General features: G+C 41.3%; 1 protein-coding gene across 2 annotated transcripts in view; it reads left to right on the top strand.

The window, feature by feature from the left end:
- The window catches only part of PTPRN2 (protein tyrosine phosphatase receptor type N2), a 1,065,122-nt gene that overhangs the window by 299,243 nt on the left and 746,241 nt on the right, over positions 1-19,638 (top strand). For both annotated transcript variants that reach the window (XM_030550108.1, XM_030550107.1), the window contains exon 3: positions 7,474-7,587. In XM_030550108.1, coding sequence (XP_030405968.1) covers positions 7,474-7,587 — 114 coding nt within the window. The remainder of the gene's footprint in view (positions 1-7,473; positions 7,588-19,638) is intronic.

The raw sequence follows: 19,638 nt of genomic DNA, 5'->3' as shown, positions 1-19,638 counted from the left end.
TGTAGACCAACCCGCTTCCCCCCCCCAACCTACCCCGTAAAAAAAATTCTGGTTTGGAATATATTGGAGGGGTGGACATATGTGGTATTTGAGGAATATGTCTTTTTCTCAGAGATTTAGGATTCTTTTTATGGTAGCATTATTTGCCTGAGTGATTTCTCTAAGTCCATATATGTTTTTAGCTCAGAAAAAAAATATTTTTGGCTGTTATTGACCTTCTGTTATTGACTGTTTCTAAGGTCAGTGTTTTACTTTTATTGCAATACATTATGCCATTGATAGCGAAGTCAGATCCTTGTTAAATACTGTTTTAACAAACAAACAACACAATTAGCAATGTATACAACTTGTAGGAATTCTTAGAAAAGCAGTCAGTGGGTGAATGGGCCACAGTTTTCTTCATACCATCCTCCTTTTTGTGATCAACCAACGTTGTTTCTTTCAAGAAATATTACGTTATCAGCAATATGGTACATACATAGTTTTTTATTTTAATTTTTTTTTAAATCACATAGCTACATTAAACACTGTTTCACAAGTCTGTCTACCATGCACATTAGTGAAGGTTTGGATCTGGGTAAATGGATACCTATAGATGTCAGATAAAATGCCACATGGATCTCAAGTAGCTTAGTTTACCAGTTATTCTGCAATATTCATCTATAAGCCTGACATCAGTATTGAGCCTGGGGGTGAAGCTGTCCACTAGGTGCCACTGTTGCTGTTCAGAAATAGAAGTACAAGAGGACTACTGAGGATGCACGGGGCTAAACCTAGAAAAAGCAGAGTAAAATGATAAACCAGTTTTAAAAGTTTAACATGGAAAGGTGCTTGTAGGAAGTCAGCATTCTCTGGAGAGCACTGTATGTTAAAATTCTGCAGGTGCGGTAGGCAGCTTTGGAGATTGTAATCATGAGTTATTCTGAAGAAGTATTGGTATGAGAATTTTAAGCATTTTCTTTTTCAAATCATGGTTTAAATTTTCAAAACATTGCATGGGGGATACCAATGTAGAACCTATTATTGTTTAATTGGTGTTAGATGCACCTCTCTAGTGAAGTGTACTTAAAAATGGATGTACAGAATATATTTTGTTCTCTATAGAACAAAATGTTTTTAATAAATGGAACATTATAGGAATGTTGTTTACTGTATACCACGCATGTAAATTTTGAATATGGATTGTAGGTTCTCTGTCTTCTGAAATAAAAAGCCATTGACATGGAAGGTTAATGTACTGTTCTAGAAATCATAATTGAGTCCTTTTTAAAACAGCTTTGAAAACATGCACATTACTGTACAGTATTCAAAAGGGAGGGAAAAATAATATATATTTTAATAATGTCAATAAGTTTCCTATGATAGCTGTTCTCTGCATAGAAAATGTATGACCTTAAAGTCCAATATCTTGAGACTTCCATGTCTACAAGAAGGTACTGTGTGTCCCAGTGGAAGTCTAATGATCTCCCATTTCCAGTTGTATAAAAGTTCTGTTTTTAACCATGTAGAGTCATGCGATATCAGGCCTTTGGTTTGTCTTCAGTTCAGGATTTAACATTAATGTCCTTGCAACAATATCCAGTACATTTTGGGGGGAAATTCCACATTTAGGGGGGAAAAACAAAAACAAATCTATGTTTCTGGCAGATTGAATTACTAAAAAATGGCAGCTGTTTGAAACTGCTTGAAGGTTTGTAGTGGTAGAATAAGTCCTTCGATTAATGGACAGAGTGCAGGTGAGATAATTAAGTTGATAAATACCTCTTGTCACATACATAATATCACTGTATATGCTTTTGTGTATTTAGGTGTATCTACTGTAAATAATACACAGGTACAAACTTCAGTTTTACGCATATTGTAACTTTATAACATCAGATAATTATAGTAAGGAAGGTATGGGCCTTGGTCCACTTATACATTCTAACTTTATTAACCACTCTATCTGGAAGGTCTTCTAATTGCCTGATCATTACAGGCATAACAGCTGAAGGAATTGCTTCAGGTGTACAATGAAGTGCCTAATTTTAGGACTTGCAAAATTCACTCACTTGTCAGTGTGATATGTATATTTCCTTGCTGGCCATGGAGACCTAAGTCATCAATTACTGAGGAATGTAAGCTTTTCAGTCAAATGAAGGCATAAGGATAGGGCCCTACCAAATTCCTGGCCATGAAAAACGCTTCACAGACCGTGAAATCTGGTCTCCCCCCACCTATGAAATCTGGTCTTTTGTGTGCTTTTACCTATACTATAAAGATTTCATGAGGGAGAACAGCATTTCTCAAATTGGGGTCTTGGCCCAAAAGGAAGTTGCAAGGAGGTCTGAAGGTTATTTTAAGGGGGTTGTGTTATTGCCACTCTCATTTCTGTGCTGCCTTCAGAGCTGGGTGGCCAGAGAGCTGGCTAGGTGCCCAGCTCTGAAGGCAACGCCCCTCCAACAGCAGTGCAGAAGTAAGGGTGGCAAAACCATACCATACCATCCTTCTGCGTTGTTCCTGGCGGTGGAGCTGCCTTCAGAGCTAGACTCCTGGCCAGCAGCCGCTGTTCTCCAACTGCCCACCTCTGAAGGCAGCGCCGCCGCCAGCAGCAGCGCAGAAGTAAGAGTAGCAGTTCCACAAATCCCCCTACAATAACCTTGCAGTCCCCACACAACTTCTTTTTGAGTGAGGACACCTACAATTACAACACTGACATTTCAGATTTAAATAGCTGAAATCATAAAATTTATGATTTTTAAAATCCTATGACCATGAAATTGACCAAAATGGGTGTAGAATTTGGAAGGTCCCTACATAAGGGGGAGAGACAGACTGACAACTCCAGGCCTCTGCTCGTGCTCATAGCTTTTCTCAGCAGCGGTGAAGTGGGTTTAACATACTTTGGTCAGTTTTACTGGTGCTATACAGAATCCTTTGTGCAAAAACCTGTCATAATTGCTTTACTACATCTATTTATGAACTTAAGAGACTCAGTGTTTGATTTAACTAATTACAATTTTTAGATGTCTAGCCATTAGTAAGTGAAGAGTGATTTCAGGATGGGTTCTTGGGATGTATTTCTGTACACAAGGATAGTCAAAGAAGGAACCTGATTAATCCATCTCTTGTGTTTCTGAGTATGTTTTAGATGGTTTGAACAGTTTTTTCTGATAGCTCATTTTACCATTTTACTTTAGGCTCAGTATAACAAGCTCAGAACTCGAATGCTCTACAAAAGCTTTGAACTACACCTGGGTATATAGTGGATAATCATCTAAAAACACTTAATCAAGAATTGCTTACGTTTTGTGAAGAAAAAATTCATATGGTGAATCATTATTTCACTCAGCGTATATTTTAGGAGACTTTGCTTAAAATAAACTGAATGAGTCAGCTGCCACTAAATAGATTTGCCTTCAAGGGGAAAAAGGGCACTCCATAGATTTTGCCAAAAGCTTTTTTTGGTACCTGCTGAGACTGTGATGATGATTGTTTAGCTTATTGTGATTGAAACATTTTAAGACAAGTAACATTACAAAACCATATCTGGCCCTTTCACACAGGGGCAGCTCTATGTTTTTTGCTGCCCTGAGCATGGCAGGCAGGCGGTTTTCAGTGGCGCACCTGTGGGTGGTCCGCTGGTCATGCGGATTCGGCGGCGCGCCTGCGGGTGATCTGCCGGTCCTGTGCCTTCGGAGTACTCGCCGCCGAATTGCCTCCAAAGCTGGCGTGCCCCCGAAAGCCGCCTGCCTGCTGCCCTCACAGCGACCGGCAGGCCACCCCCAGCGGCTTGCCGCCCCAGGCACACGCTTACTGCGCTGTTGCCTGGTGCCACCCCTGCTTTCACATAATTCAGTACCTAGATATCTCTCATGAATGCAACGTAACATTTCTTTCCTCAGTGGTGAATGGAACCTCCATTTTTCTATAAGAATTGCATCACCAATAATTCATCATAAACAGATCAGTAATAATAAGCTAGGGATGAGATTTCTCCTTTTGCCTCCTGCCTTCCCTCAAGAGTCATCCCTCCAGAACTTGTAGTTTGTCATGATCACAATTTCGTGTGTCACCTTCTGTATTTTATTAAAAGAGGATGGTAGGTGTTCAGTAAGCATAGGTACTTGTGTTTCTATATCATATTCCATGCTATTCTATGCTCCGAAAAAATGTGCCCTAGATAACGCATCTGCCATAACAAAGATCTTACCTGATGCATGACTTTGGTTAATTTGGTACTTTTGTAACCTCAGCAGCAGTCTTTGTATTCTAAGAGTTGTTCTAGACCCTGGCTTTTAAACAATGGCTTTTAAGAGTTTATGTTCAGTTCCTAGTGAAATCTTTCACAACTAAATACAATAGAAAGCATCTCTCCATCTATTTGGATGGATTCATTCCTCTAGAAGTAGAAGTCACCTAAAAATCAACATGTGTCATGCATTTAACACAGATATTCCTGATATAAGTACAGGGGGAAACTATGATGATAAATATCATGGGGTAGCTGTGTTAGTCTGTATCCACAAAAACAACAAGAAGTCTGGTGGCAGCTTAAAGATTAACAGATTTTGTGGGCAAATAAATCTGTTAGTCTTTAAGGTGCCACGAGACTCCTTGTTGTTTTTACGATGATAAAGGGATACTACTAGTGGCAATGCTTGACAAATTATAGTATTTTAATGATAACCATATGTTTATATTGATCTGTTGTCTCAATGTTTCCTCATTCTGGCATGTGTGTGGAGTGGATGTCTTTCCTGAGTTGCATTATTTCTTGGGGTACAATTTTTTTTGCAAAACTTTGTATAAACACATTGGTGTTATAAGCCTACAGTGTTTTTCCTTTAACTCTGTATTTATTAAATCACAATTTATGCTTTGAACTTTATCCATCATACATAAAAAAATTCCTTAAAATTTAACTCTGAAGGTCTTTCCCATTTTGTCTGCATTTAATCACAACTTCAATTCGTTTCCCATTGTTGTCATAATTTAGCATTACACAAGTGTAGTAACTTTTTGCCACTCTAGAGGGAGCTCTTATACTAACACAATAGAATAACTTATTACAACATCTGGCAATAGATAAGTACAATTGACCTGGAAAGGTGCTTACAGGCCAATGTAATGGGCAATAGCAGGTAAAGATCATAATGCCACAAAAATGGGTGTCATGCCTCCGAGGGAGCCTTTTTAGAGATGCCATTTGCAAGCTATAGTAGTAGCATGTCATTCTCTTCCCATCTCTCTTCTCCTATTGTAATTAATGGAAGTTCTGGTTCCAGTGGCACCCAGGAGTACCCCTTTAATTCGTATTATGTCAGCATTTCAAGTGGAAGGACCAAATAATTAGCTGATTCAGATATTTTGCCTCTGCTGTTCCTATAACTTTATTTATCTTGGCACATAACTCAGATCAGACTTTGGACCTAATCCTTAATTTTTGAGTTTGACTATCTTCATTGTTTCCAGTGGCATCAAGCTGAAGATTTTGCATGAAAGTTGCCATCCCAAATGCAAGTTTAGAAAGAGATAAGTGTATCAAGTAAACTTTTAAATTCTAGAACTTGCAGAAGAAATAGCTTTTCAGACAACGACTCTTAAAATATTATGTAAAAAAATGGTGTAATTGGAATTAAATACAAAGTGTGTTCTAGATTCTAGACTCAGATTAATTTTTTTTTATTGAGCTGAATTTAAAACTAACATAGAATAAAATACTCCCAATACCTTAATTGTTTGTATTATTTAATGTGGGTTTCTTAATTCTAAACCACTGAGATTTGTAGCCTAGTTATTTGTAACCACTTGAGGTTTTATGCCCTACCCCCCAAGGTATTTAAGCACATGCTAACCTTTACCATGTGAATAATCATGTTGACTTCGATGAGACTATCCATGTTCTTGAAGATAGGCATATGCTTAAGTTCCTTGATGAATCAAAGCCTTATTTGATCATAATGTATTTACTATACATTGATAATTCTTGATTTTTTTAAAAGAAGTTTGATACTGTGACTATTTCAAACTGCATCAGGATTTCAAAGTGAGATCCAGTCGTCATACCTGTTTATGTGCCTTCCTGTTGAAATTTTAGCTTAAAAAATAATTTTCAGAAATAAAAATTGAATGAGAAGATGAATTTTTAATGTGGATTAATCCTATTTGGCATTTTTAGGTTAGGGAGGGTTGAAAAGGACACTGGAAAATAAATGTCAGTTACTTTCAATTATTTATTTACATGGAATAATGAAGGTAATACTACATTTTTTCTTCTACGCCACATACTTGCTTGTTTTCTAGACTGTCATATGAGCATTATTCATCTTTTGAGAGCAACTGGGCCAGTTGCTTCTCTCAATATTCTTTTGATTCTGCAAAGTTCCATAGAAGTGAATGGATGCTTGCAAATTAATACCTGATGTTGGTTTTTTTGCTAATCAGATGAAGCTGTTCTTTTTAAACACAAATGTGATATCAGACGTGTAGTAATTACTGAGTTAAAACCAGCACTATGCAGAATATTTTTCTAATTAAATGTGTTGCATCTGAATGGCTTCCTTTGGATCACTCTGTAAAGCAAAACTGTACTGAACAATAAATGAAACCACTTTTTTTCTCTGAAACCTAAAACTGCAGATGGTCAGAGTGTATGTGAAGCACCAACACTCTGAATTAGTCTTTTATATGAACGAGAGAAAGGTAATTTGAAGGATTGAACTCCCCCCTTCCTCCCACACATACACAGGAAGCTCATCTCAAAATGAACAATTCTCTAAATAAAGACTAATTAGGACCTAAATTAATTAGAAGGTGTGATTTGAAAAGACATTGATGAGAAGAGTCTTGTCATTTTAGACAAATAGAATGGAGCTAAATAAATTAGGCTCCATTAATATATCATTGTTCTATGAGCAGTTGTCTTTTACTGCATTCATTAGAGGGTACTACTTGAAATGAGCCTTTGCTGGGCATTATGGATTCAGCATGCATTTACTGATGCCTAGCACACAATTCCTACATTAAAAATATTTCAACAAATCCTCATAATTCCTGAAAATTAATATTTATATTTTCTGGATGCTTTGCTTTTCATCTGGAAAGTTTGAGATGCTGAACATTAATTTCCTCACACATACACAGTTGTCCGAAAAGAAGCCTTACATCAGAAGATTTGGAAGCCAGAAGTCTGAAATTACCTTTTTTTTTTTAAAGTGTAGTCGTGTAACTTTATAACATACAATAGATCCTCTCTCCCGCCTCTACCAGGATAATTTTTTTCCAGTATTATTTATTCTGATAGAAAATGCACTGCTTCATGACTGCTTCAAAATTCCAGTAATCCTTTGATGACTTTTTAAAACTGTGTTCTAAAGAGTTCCTGCAGTATATAATTAGGACATATTGCAAGTGCACATCTCATCATGTGTTTCTTCCTTTCAGAGAATGAGAACTGTTTTTTTCTTTTCCTTTCCCCTTCTTTTTCTGCAGATGGAGCGTTTGGGAGATGTCAGCGGGTTCCGGTGATAGATGTATATAAATACGAAATTTCACCCCCCATTCTTCAGCACCTAAGGATCATCTTAGAGAAGCTTTCACATAGAGGTACAGTAAAAATTGAATGAGAGTAGATCCAAGAAATGTGTGGGGCAAAGGAGCAACACTCCGTGGTGTAGAGTAGTGTCATTATTTTCTGTGGGTTTTGGTATTGTGTGGTACAGAAAATTTAGATCAGTATGTTTCAGGCCGGATCCTGCAGTTCTTATCCAGGCAGAACACATCCTGAGCCAGTGAATATGTAGCAGTGTTTTGGTGAAGCATCTAAAGGAAGTTTGTGTCCCCTCTGCAAACCATGTGTGTCTGTGCCTTCAACCTTGTCTATACTGAAATTTTAGCCATTGGTGTACCTCTACAAGTGTAGACATGGTTCACACTAGCGCAGAGGTTCTCAAACTTCATTGCACCGCAGCCTCCCTTTTGACAATAAAGTTACTACATGACCCCATGTGTGTGTGTGTGTGGAGGGATCAGATCCTAAGCCCTACCACCCCAATAAATTGCCCGAGGTGGGGGTGGAGCTCAGGCTTAAGCTTCAGTCCTGGGTCCCAGTAAGTCTAATACTGGTCCTGGCGATTAAAATGGGGTCACAACTAACTTTGGGGTCCCGATTCACAGTTTGAGAACCACTGCACTAGTGTAAATCATTAGTGGCTGAGGAATAATTTACCATACATTTGAATGCATCACAGAACATTACAGGATAAAATTGCATTAGGCTCCCAGTTTGCTAGGGGTTAACTTTCCATCAGCTAAGGATAAATTCCTAACTTCCTAATTAATTCCTGTACTTTATTTGAACTGCTCTGGTTTCATTTAACAACTAAATCTAGTATGGCTCCAGGAATGATTAGTGAATCTTCCTTGAGATAATCCCTACAGTCACTCTAAAGTGACTGAAAGGTTGAAAAGGTAGAATCTGTTTTCCGAATGGCTTAATTGGAATTAACAAAACTTAACTTTGAACAAAATGAAGAACAGTAACTTGAACAAACTTCTTTGTGCATTATAAGTGAATAAACACATCTGTTTTGGAGACAGGGATAAAAGCAGGAAAGCTTTGTAATTTTAATCTTCATTTTAAATTGTTCCAAAATGTATGTTGGAATGATTTGTTATATACCCTTACAGGACCCCAAAATAGCCTGTGGATTTATTTCCTATCCAGTTGCCTCCTACTGATGTGAACACCAGTCAATGCCTGGCTGCATGTAATAGGAGGATGGGAATGGACAAATATAGCTTGCAGCATCCTAGCTTGCCCTTCATTAAGGGCTAAATCATTGTCTTGCAAGCAAAGCCTAACTCATTGGTCTTTGCTCAGAGCAACTTTGTAAGAGCTGGCGGGAGGGAATCCTTCCTCATCTGTGAGTATGATATGGGGCAACTGTAAAGCCAGGTACCTAGTGACTACTTAACTGTCTCCCAGCTCCCTGCAGGATTTGGAACTGGTGGATCTCCACTGTCTGTGGACCCCTTGCCAGACCCCACCACTCTCTAACTTGCTCATGATCTATCTGCCTTCCCCATGCTCTTGTGCAGAGAGCCATCACTGAGCTTGTTTTGGTACGGGATTTCTCTGCACCTGATCTCTGTATCTGGAGCCCACCATCCTAGACATGTTGGCCTTTCTGCTGCATTTTATCCTTGTAAAGGGGCATGCAGTATTTTTCCCTAAGGGAAATCTTATGCATGAAATTTGGACTGTCTCCTGCTTAGTGCATTGAAAGAGACTGATGTAGAATATGCATATTAAATACCAGGTAGGGAAGGAAAGGGTAAGTCACTATTAAAACTGGTTCAGGAACTCTACAAAAACACACAGAGATGTTTATTTGCCTGCTTGCTCTCATATCAGTTTGAGCTCTCGTCTAATATTCTTGGCAATTAGGAACCATGGGCACCTTAAAAATATCTACAACAGATACATACAATACACACATTCAGTGCTTGTCACACTTTCTCCCTGCTCTCCCCATCCTTTGCAAATACTGGTGTATTCATTGTGCATAAAGAACTGGACAAACAGAACCAATTATAACTCTTCATTTGGTAGAAATGTTCAAGTGTGTCCATTGTTGTGACAGTTCTGCCAGGTTAGTTTTATCTATGTTTACCCAATCTATTATTCTTATAATGAGGTTTAGAGGGAAGTCTTTGTTTTCTACTGTAGCTATCAAGGTCCACACTTCCAACCCATTTGTGTCAGTTATAATGATGATCATTTGCATGGTTAATACTGCTTTCCTGTGCACTGTACAGAATATCATGTCCCTTTCATTCAATACAGACATAAAGGAAACTTGCTCATTCAAGATCACACAGATGGTCCAGAAATACTCAAAGAATGTCTTAACTTGCTCCAAAAGATCCCTCCATGAGCAGTTCTAATTTCCAGTTTTGCCCTGTCCTTCAGCAGCACTCCTAACTATCTCTGCATCAGCTAAGGCTACATCTACCATGAAAAGAACAGGATCAAACTGCATCTTTTGTTACTGGCATAGCAACATGCCACACAGATTTTACCTGAAAGATTGTACAATACATCAGTTATAATTCATTTTAGAATGAGTAAAATTCCTGTTAGCAGCTGCATCAGCCATATTGCCAGTTAAGGGTATTTTTTGTTGCTCGTTATATTGAGTGGTTCTCTAGTATCTTTGGTCTTAATTTTTACAATGGGTCATTGGTTTTTATTTCCTGATTTTTACATTCTGTCAATAGTACTAACTTCTTTGTTTTCCTCTGCTGGTAACATGCCCACCTCTATTTCCTTATTGCTAATTAGGCTATGTGTCCTCATTTTTCTTTATTTTTGGTGTTATTGATTACTTCCAAGTGATGTTTGTGATCAAAGCAAAGGCCAAAAGGAAAGGTTGTATGTTCAGATACAATAAAACAAAGTAGAATGTAGCACAAATAACACATCACAGTTTATTCTGCCACCCTTAGTACAGTACACTAGCAAAGCATACAATAGACAGTTGGATGAGTCATACTATTGATATTAATCTCTTTAATAAAGGATCTTGACTTTATGTTGAATTAAATTTTCACAAGGGTACAATTTTCATGGCTTTTTTTACCCACTGGGATTATTTCTGTTTTTGTCAGCTGTCAGTGCCTTGCTGCAAAGTTTTGTTTTCTCACAGTACTGTAATCCCACGTGGCATTTTCACTCATGCTGTCCTTGTCAAGACTCTGGCAATGCTCATTATGAAGATTTTCTGAAAAGTTTATGGACTTGGGTATGGGTAGGGAAAAAGCCCTTCTGCCGGTTGCTGAAATTTATGTAATAATAAGCTGCTTGTGCCACTGGGCCTTCTATAATGTATGAGCAGGAGGTAAAACATTTCTCGTTCTTCGAATGGCTTCACATGTGGGTTCCACTTAGCAGTCTGCGCATCTGGTGTGCCAGAACTGGAGAGCTTTCTGCAGTAGTGCCTGTTGGGGCGGTGCACATGCCCTGTGCCTCCAGAGGCTACATATGGGCATCAGCCTCAGTTCCTTCTCACCAACCATCTCCTGAGTCTGCGCTCCCTGTGTGGTTTACCTCAGGGGTTTTTGTCTATGCAGCCAGCAAGTTAGATTCCTGCCTTTTTTTCTTAGTTAATAGTTGGTTAGTGTAGTGGGGTGGACTTCCCCACTCCCTGGGAGGATGGGCTGTGGCAGGCCAGGGAGTCTGCGCAGCCCGGGACCCAATCAGAAAAGGGCTTATGGGGAGCCAATCAGGGCCCAGATTGGAGGGAACCAATCAGGGCCAGGCTCACCCATATATAAAGGCTGCCCAGAGCAGGAGTGGTCAGTCTGTCCCAGGCCTTTGACAGGGGAAGGTCAGTCTCCAAGGGGGAGACTAGCACCATGGACAGCGCAGCGCAGTGCTGGGCAGGCTCAGGGAGGCTAGAAGGCTCTAGCTCACAGCCGCCAGGCTGCAGACCCTGAAGGGAAGGGCCTAGTGGGTGCAAGGGGCCGTAGGGGAAGCAGCCCAGGGAAACAGACAGAGGAGGGGAAAGAAAGAGGACAGTGAGGCTGACGCCAGAGGGTCCCTGGGCCGGGACCCAGAGTAGAGGGCGGGCCTGGATCCCCCCCTTCCTCCTTGCAGTACATCCAGCCATTGGCCGTAGGGAGCGGCCGTTATTGACTATGCCCCATCCCTGACAAGAAGGATTAGACTTTGGGGTGTGTGGTTGCACATGGTGGCTGGAGTGGAGGACTGCTGATCACCAATCCCCGGAAGGGGGTGCAGATGGGCTAAGGGGCACTGCCGGAGGGCAGTGGCCTCGAAGAGGATGCTGCTGAGCAGGGAGCAACGCGGGTCCAGCGACAGCAGCGGAGAGCAGAGGGCAGAACAATGGACAGGACACCACCAGGAGGGGGTGCTCCACTGGAATTGAGCTAATTCCCAGAGTCACCAGCAGGAGGTGCCGTGGGTGGTGAGTCCCAACCGTTTACAGGTAGTTAGTTCTCAGTATCTGGTTTTTTTTACTGTTTTATTTGTTTTAGTCAGTAAGTTTTGGTGTGAGGTGCCAGTGGCATTCACTCTCACCTGTCATTAAGCAGTGCCCATCATGTGGGGTGTCTGTTTTAAATAGTGACACCCACCCCCATGCATTGTCTTTTGTGTCTCAGCAAGGGACACATTAAAGAGAGTTGTAGTAACTGCAGGAGCAGGTTGTACCACAAGAGGACCCGCTGACCCCAGTTAATCTGTTGTCTTCATTGTTCGATGGCTCAGTGGCCTCAGGTTCCTCCTCCCTAGTTTCAAAGGATTTTAAATCTTATCAGGATGTATTGAGGAGGATGGCTGAATTGTTAGGCACAGAAGTTGAGCTTGTCCAAGAGAACGTGTTCAAGCTTTTGGACCTTGTTCAGGCAGCAGCCCATGGGAGAGTAGCCTTGCCTATTAATGAAGCTCTTTTGGAACTGGAAGGCCTTGTGAGACATGCCGGCCTTCTTTGTGCTTGCAGCCAAGTGCACGGAGAAGTGATATCACATTCCAGTGCAAGGCCTGAAGTGTTTTTATTTCTACCGTGCCCCATACTTCCTTGTGGTCACAGCTGCCAATGAGATGTTGTGACAGGGAGATTCAGATCAGCTCCCAAAGAATCCAAGAGACTTAACTTATTTCATCTCCTCTTTCCAGATGTGCATAGCTAACCAGCAGGCACTGTTAGCAAAATATAATTTTGTAAACTGAGAAGCAATGCTTGCTGATAGGCTGCCTGAAGATACAAGGGAGGAGTTCATCCTGGCAGAAGACCACTTGGTGGCCAATACATCACTCCACTTGATGCTCAGTGTGGCAGATGCTTGTTTTGGGGGAATGTCGTCTGCAATAACAATGAGAAGAAGCTTCTGGTTACAGAACTCTAGTATAGCCTCTGACATCCAGCAAATCATAGAGGACCTCAATTTTGGTGGTCAGTGTTTGTTCTCTGACAAAACTGATGAGAGTTTGCACTCATTTAAACACTCCTGTGCTACATTTCGTTAATTGGGGATCTGTACTCCAGCCTCCAAGAGATAGCAGTACAGGACCCTATAACAACAATACTCTCAGCAGTATTACAGGTAGTCTGGATATCCTCTGAAGCAGCATGACTTTTTGAGTAAGAGGCACAAGTCACAGAGATGGAGGTCCTCCAGCTCTGACTCGAATCAACCAGCTTGTTCTCTGTCATCTTTGGGGAAACACCAGATTTTATTTCTCCCTCAAGGATAGCAATACAGCCACCAGCAATCATCCTGTCTCTCCCCCTAACCCTTTGGGAACAGATTATCCTAGTTTTTCAGTGCTCCGGAAATCAGAACTCAAAAATGGGGTCTAAGCACCGAGAGACTGGGATACTCTAGCCTCTCCATTCCCATCTCACAAAGCTGTGTTCCTTCAGAAAGTTCTGATTCTGCTCACTCTAGGTGCCCGAGAAGAAATCCACCTTCAATATCAGGGAAAGGGGTTCACAATACTTTCTGATCCCCAAGTCCAAGGGGATCTGAGACCCATACTCAACCTTCAAAATTTCAATAAGTATAGCAAATATATAAGATTTTGCATGATTTCCCTGGCATCAATCCTTCCCTGCCTAAATCACAATGACTGGTTTGCTGCCCTCATAGATTCATAGACTTAAGCTCAGAAGGGACCATTATGGTAATCTAGTCTCTGTGGCCTGCATTGTGCAGGAGGTCAATCTCTCACCCACCCACTCCTATAACAAACCCTTAACCTATGTCTGAGTTATTGAAGTCCTCAAATCGTGGTTTAAAGACCTCAAGGTGCACAGAATCCTCCAGCAACTGACCCATGCCCCATACTGCAGAGGAAGGTGAAAAACCTTCTTGGCCTCCTCCAATCTTCCCTGGAGGAAAATTCCTTCCCCACCCCAAATATGGCAATCAGTTAAACCCTGAGCATGTCGGCAAGACTCACCAGCCAGCACCCAGGAAAGAATTCTCTGTAGTAACTCAGATCCCACCCCATCTAACATCCCATCACAGACCATAGGACATATTTACGTGCTAATAATCAAAGATCAATTAATTGCCAAAATTAGGCTACCCCATCACACCATCCCCTCCATAAACTTATCAAGTTTAGCCTTGGAGCCAGATTTACATCATATCTGTTTCCATGTAGCAGTATTACCAAGTCACAGGAAGTTTGAGATTTGTAATGCAAGATGACATTATCAATACACAGTACTTCCTTTTGGCCTGTCCTTGGCCCCAGGTGTATTCATCAAGTACATCATTGTGGTGGTGGCATACTTGTGGAGGAAAGGAATTCACATCTTCCCTTAGATGGAGATTAGTTAGCGCCAGGCAGATCTGAACTTTGAATTCTTTGCCATGTCCAGTTCATCATCCATCTCTTCAGTCACTTGATACTCATGCTGAACAAGGAGAAGTCCTCATTATTCCAACACAGGGGATCAAGTTTATTGGGGCTCTATTCGATTCTACAAAATTGATGGCTTTTTTCCCTCAAGTCAGGTTTGAGGCAATTTGCTAGTTGTGCCATCTCACCATCACAGTCCAGGTATGTTTAAGGCTAGTAGGCCACTGGTCTCATGTACTTACATGACTCTGCATATCAGGCTATGACCATGCATCCTTCAGTGGTGGCAGAAGCTAGTCTCTCAATTGATTTAATCAGGATTAAACAAAGACTGTGAATGGCTTGCCAACTACAAAACCAGTTTCTCCTCCCATGGTTTTCACACCTCAAATGCAAGAACAGAGCCCCATCCTCCCTGATTGAACTAACTTCATTATCTCTAGCTTTCCTGCATATATATATACCTGCCCCTGGAAATTTCCACTACATGCATCTGACAAGGTGGGTATTCACCCACAAAAGCTCATGCTCCAAAACGTCTGTTAGTCTATAAGGCGCCACAGGATTCTTTGCTGCTTTTACAGATCCAAACTAACACGGCTATCCCTCTGATATTCTCTCAATTGAACAAATTGGTCTGGGTTCTCCTGCAGTCCTGTGTTTCCTAGAGTGGTTGATGGTTTAGAACAGTGTATATCAGGTGTAGGCAACCTATGGCACAGGTGCTGAAGGTGGCATGTGAGATGATTTTCAGTGGCACTCACACTGCGGATCCTGGCTACCAGCCCGGGGGGCTCTGCATTTTAATTTAGTTTTAAATGAAGCTTCTTAAACATTTTAAAAACCTTATTTACTTTACATACAACAATAGTTTAGTTATATATTATAGACTTTTTTATAGAAAGAGACCTTCTAAAAATGTTAAAATGTATTACTGCCACGTGAAACCTTAAATTAGAGTGAATAAATGAAGACTCGGCACACCATTTCTGAAAGGTTGCCGACCCCTGATGTATATGGAGGCATAGCATTTGCTCATCTCATATGCATTCCCCTCTATTCCGCTCATCCATCAGATCATACTCCTATTGAAACAAGGTAGTGCCAAGATAATCCTCATTGGCCACTCTGGTGAAGACAGTGCTGATTCCCAGATCTTCAGAGTCTCTCGATTCAACCCCATTGCTCCACCTGGGATTTCTGCAGTGTGGACAAATGTGGCACCCAGGTCCGAGCAGCCTGTCTCTCACAGCATGCCTGCTGCCTGGTTGGATCAAGTAACAAAGGACTTGTCAGTGGCAATTCAGGAGATACTACTTAATAGTGGGAAGCAGTCCATTAGGTCCACCTACTTAGCTAAATGGAAACATTTCTTGATCTGGTCCACTGGTTAGAGAATTCAGCCAACAGATGCTAAGATTCAGGACATTTCAGAGTACATGTTACACCTTAAATCCTTGGTTCTTTCTCTGGGTTCCCTGAGAGTTCACTTAGCTGTGATCTCAGCAATCCATCTTTGCAGTCAAAGGAAGCCATTTTTTCCCAATCCTAAGGTTGTTAGATTTTTAAAAGACATTGTTCACGTTTTTCCTCCTGTAGAAGACTTGATTCCTCTTTGGGAACCTCCACTGTATTAGTGATTCTGATGTGTCCTCCATTCAAGCCTTTGGCAACCTATTCTTTGCCTGTCAGAAGACATTCTTTTTCGTTGAAATTATGTCAGTCAGAAGATTAGAGGTAAAGCTATATAGTTTGGTTCAGATGGAGTACTGACAGTTACTACTTTTGTTGAAAATGTAGGATCAGCATTTCGTCAGAACCAAACTGCACAGCTATGTGTATTTTTCCCCAAAGACACATTCAAATAGAGATGAAGAGTGGCTTCATGCTGTGTATGTAAAGTGAGCACTGGCCTTCTATCTGGGCAGGACGAAATCCTTTTAGGCTATCTTCTTGTTTCTTTGTCTCTTTTATGCCGACAGAATTAAAGATGAGGGAGTTTCATCACAGTTTCCAGATGAATTACTTCCTGCATCACAACAGTATGTGGGGTAGCAGACACCCCTCCACTGCAGTGACCGTCGACCCATTTAACAAGGGCTCAACCTACTGCAGAGTTTTTGAGGGATGTCCCCATATTGGACAATTGTAGGGCTGTAACTTGGTCCTCCATGAGTACGTTGACTAACCATTACACCATGCTGACTACTTAAAGATCTGATGCAAACTTTGGGAAAGTAATTCTGCAGATGCTATGTAAGTTATCTCCAAGCTCCACTTCTACTAGTACTACTTGTGAGTCACTTGAGTGGAATACACATGTGTAACCCATCAAAGAATGGCAAAATGGTTATATACCTTTATTATAACTGTTGTGCTTTGAGACATGGTTCACATGGATTTTCTATGATCTATCCTCCATCCCCTCTGCACTGGTGTTTTCTGGCTTAAAGAAACTGAGTGTGTTAGGCAGTGCTGCTCTTATATAGCCTCGGGAGGAGCCACAAGGACATACAGGCTGCTTGTGCTGCCCTAACAGAAAGCTCCAGCACACACTGGGTTCACGCACACCTGAATGGAATGTATATATGAACTACATCTTTTAAAAAAAAAGTTACAATACAGGAAAGTAACTGTGTTTTCCCAGAGTTAGAGCTGTCAAGAAGAGGTTGCTTAGACAGCACTGTCCATCTACTAGAGACCAGAATTACAAAGATAGCCAGAAAGCACAGCACTATAGAAGGCAGGATTGATGAAATTGTACAGTCCCTGAAGGAGATGGAAGTATTTATCACTGGAGCTGGTCTTCAGAATCATCTTAACAGGAGGCACTGTGAGAGATACCAAAGAAGAGAAATCCCAATGAATGCACAAGGTATTATAAATCCATTGGGCTTCCATATTTGTGTTAGTACGCACTAAAATGCCTGAACTTATTTACTGTGGTGGTGTTAGTAGGACTTAAAATATGTATTCATTTTCCTTTTTGTCTAAATAGTTTAATCACACAGTCAAAGAAATGAACGACACAAAGAGATCACTCATCCCTAGTTTTTTATAAGATTCTGGAAAAGTATGAATGAAGGTCAAATTATCCCTGATGACCTTGTGAATTTATCAGAAGAATGCAAGGCAGTATCGGAGCACTTGGTGAAACTCCATTAAAATTCAAACAGAGTAAAAAATGTCACTAGAAAACATATTAAAAGCAATAATAAAAGAGGGTAATGGCATTTCTTTTATTCACTATGCCAGAAAGGGAATTGCATTTGTTTCCTAAAGCAGTTTCTGACCAGTGATTCTAAAAGGCTAATAATTAACAGCCGTTATTAAACTACTTTGGAACTACAGCTACTACTGCAACATGTGTTATAAGAAAAAAGAGTTCATGTAAGAAGCCTTGGGCAACCACCCACTCAGAGTGCTTGTATGGGGCACTGTCTCATGCAGAGCAAAACATCCTATACTAATATTTAAGGAAAATTAAATCTCTGAATGCACCAAGGCAGCGCGTTCCCAGACTGTTCAGCTTCCATTCAACATAAGTACTGACACTCTACATTTTACTTGTACAGTAACTCCTCACTTAATGTTGTTTCAAAGTTATGTTGCTGCTCCATTAGGAAATATACTCATTTAAAGTAGTGCAGTGCTCCCTTATAACATCATTTGGCTGACTTTACAAGGGAGCATTGCACAAGTTCCTCTTCTCCACCACCTTCCCCTTCCTTCCTCCCTCTCTCCCAGCGCTTCCCCCGCTGCCAAACAGCTGTTTGGCAGTGCTTAGGCCTTTCTGGGAGAGAGGGAGTGAGCTAGCAGGGAAGCTGCCCCTCCACCCCCAGTCAGGCAGGGCCACCCGAATGCAGGGGCTTTAGGGGCTGCAGCGCCACTCAGGAGGAGCAGGGGGAGCCACGCAGCCAGCAGCTGGAAAGAAGCGGTGCTTTCCCCTTCAAAGCTTGCCGGAGTGAAGCGGCCCTTCTCTCCGGCTGCTGGCTGTGCAGCTGCCTGTGCTTCTCCTGAGTCCTCCGGCCTGTACTTGCAGGGCCGCATTCCGAAAGGGGCTTTAGAGCTGTAGGCCAGGGTTCCGGGGCCCCCTTAGTCCAGGGCCCTGCAGACCCTAAAGCCCCTGCATTCCGAGTGGCTCTGCCTGCCAGTGGGGGTGGGGGGAGCTCCCAAATTCATGACCATGGGGGCAGTGCTGCGCTGCGCAGAGCCACCTGCACGCCTCCTGCACCAAACAGAAGCTGCCCCAGGTAAGTGCTCTACACCTCCTGCATGTCCCAGCCCTGAGCCTCCTCCCGCACCCCCACTCTTAGTGCCCTCCCAGACCCCGCACCCCACCCTGAGTGTTCTCCTGCACCCTAACTCCCTCCCAGACCCTGCATCCCCAGCCCTGAGTCCCAGGGGTAAGCCAGGGGCACCTCCCCACCACAGTACAGTACATAATGCCTTTTGTCTGCCCCCAAAAAATGTCCTTGGAACCTAACCCCCTGCATTTATATTAAATCTTATGGGAAAATTGGATTAGTTTCACTTAAAGTTGCATTTTTCAGGAACATAACTACAATGTTAAGTGAGTAGTTACTGTATTGCAGAGACTGTAAAACATGGGTTTTTGTTTTGTTTCATTTTGTTTGTTTTGTTTTGTTTTGAGGAACAAATGAGAACGATGGTTCATGTCCCATTTGTTAGTGGGTTTGGCTTGGATAAATGTTTCCAAGTCAAGTTACTTTTTGCTATTGGATCTGACCATTCAAAACTCTAATGAAGAAAACTTAATTGATATGGTTGTTTACTAGAGTTGCACAAAAAATCCAAATTTTGAATTTTTTCAGTTGAAAAAAAGATACATTATTTTAAAATGCAACCATATCTGTTGTATACTGTTTCTAAAAATGCTTTTTTGTGCAGGTTGCCTTTTCAAACAATGACCACAGCTTCTGCAGCATCTACAAAGAAGGAAGTACTTACATGAGTCAAGACTTTGGCAAAGTGAATAAATATTGTAATCAACTTGATATATTTTCTCATTTATATTTACATTATCTTTTCTCTCCCTACTGCAGTTTTAACTTGTAGACATTCATTTTCTGTTTCACTTCACTTGACCTCAGTTTTATCAAGATGGTGTGGTATTATATGCAACATCATCTAAGGACAAAAGAAAAACTAATTAAAAAAGTCAATGGTAACTTCCGGAGTGGTTGGTTGGCCCTGGAGCTGGCAACAAATTCGCAGACCATTTATAAAAGTTTTGTTGT

This window comes from Gopherus evgoodei, chromosome 2, assembly GCF_007399415.2.
Source record: "Gopherus evgoodei ecotype Sinaloan lineage chromosome 2, rGopEvg1_v1.p, whole genome shotgun sequence".
Taxonomy (NCBI): Eukaryota; Metazoa; Chordata; order Testudines; family Testudinidae; genus Gopherus; species Gopherus evgoodei.
This window is presented reverse-complemented; position numbering and strand designations above follow the sequence as displayed.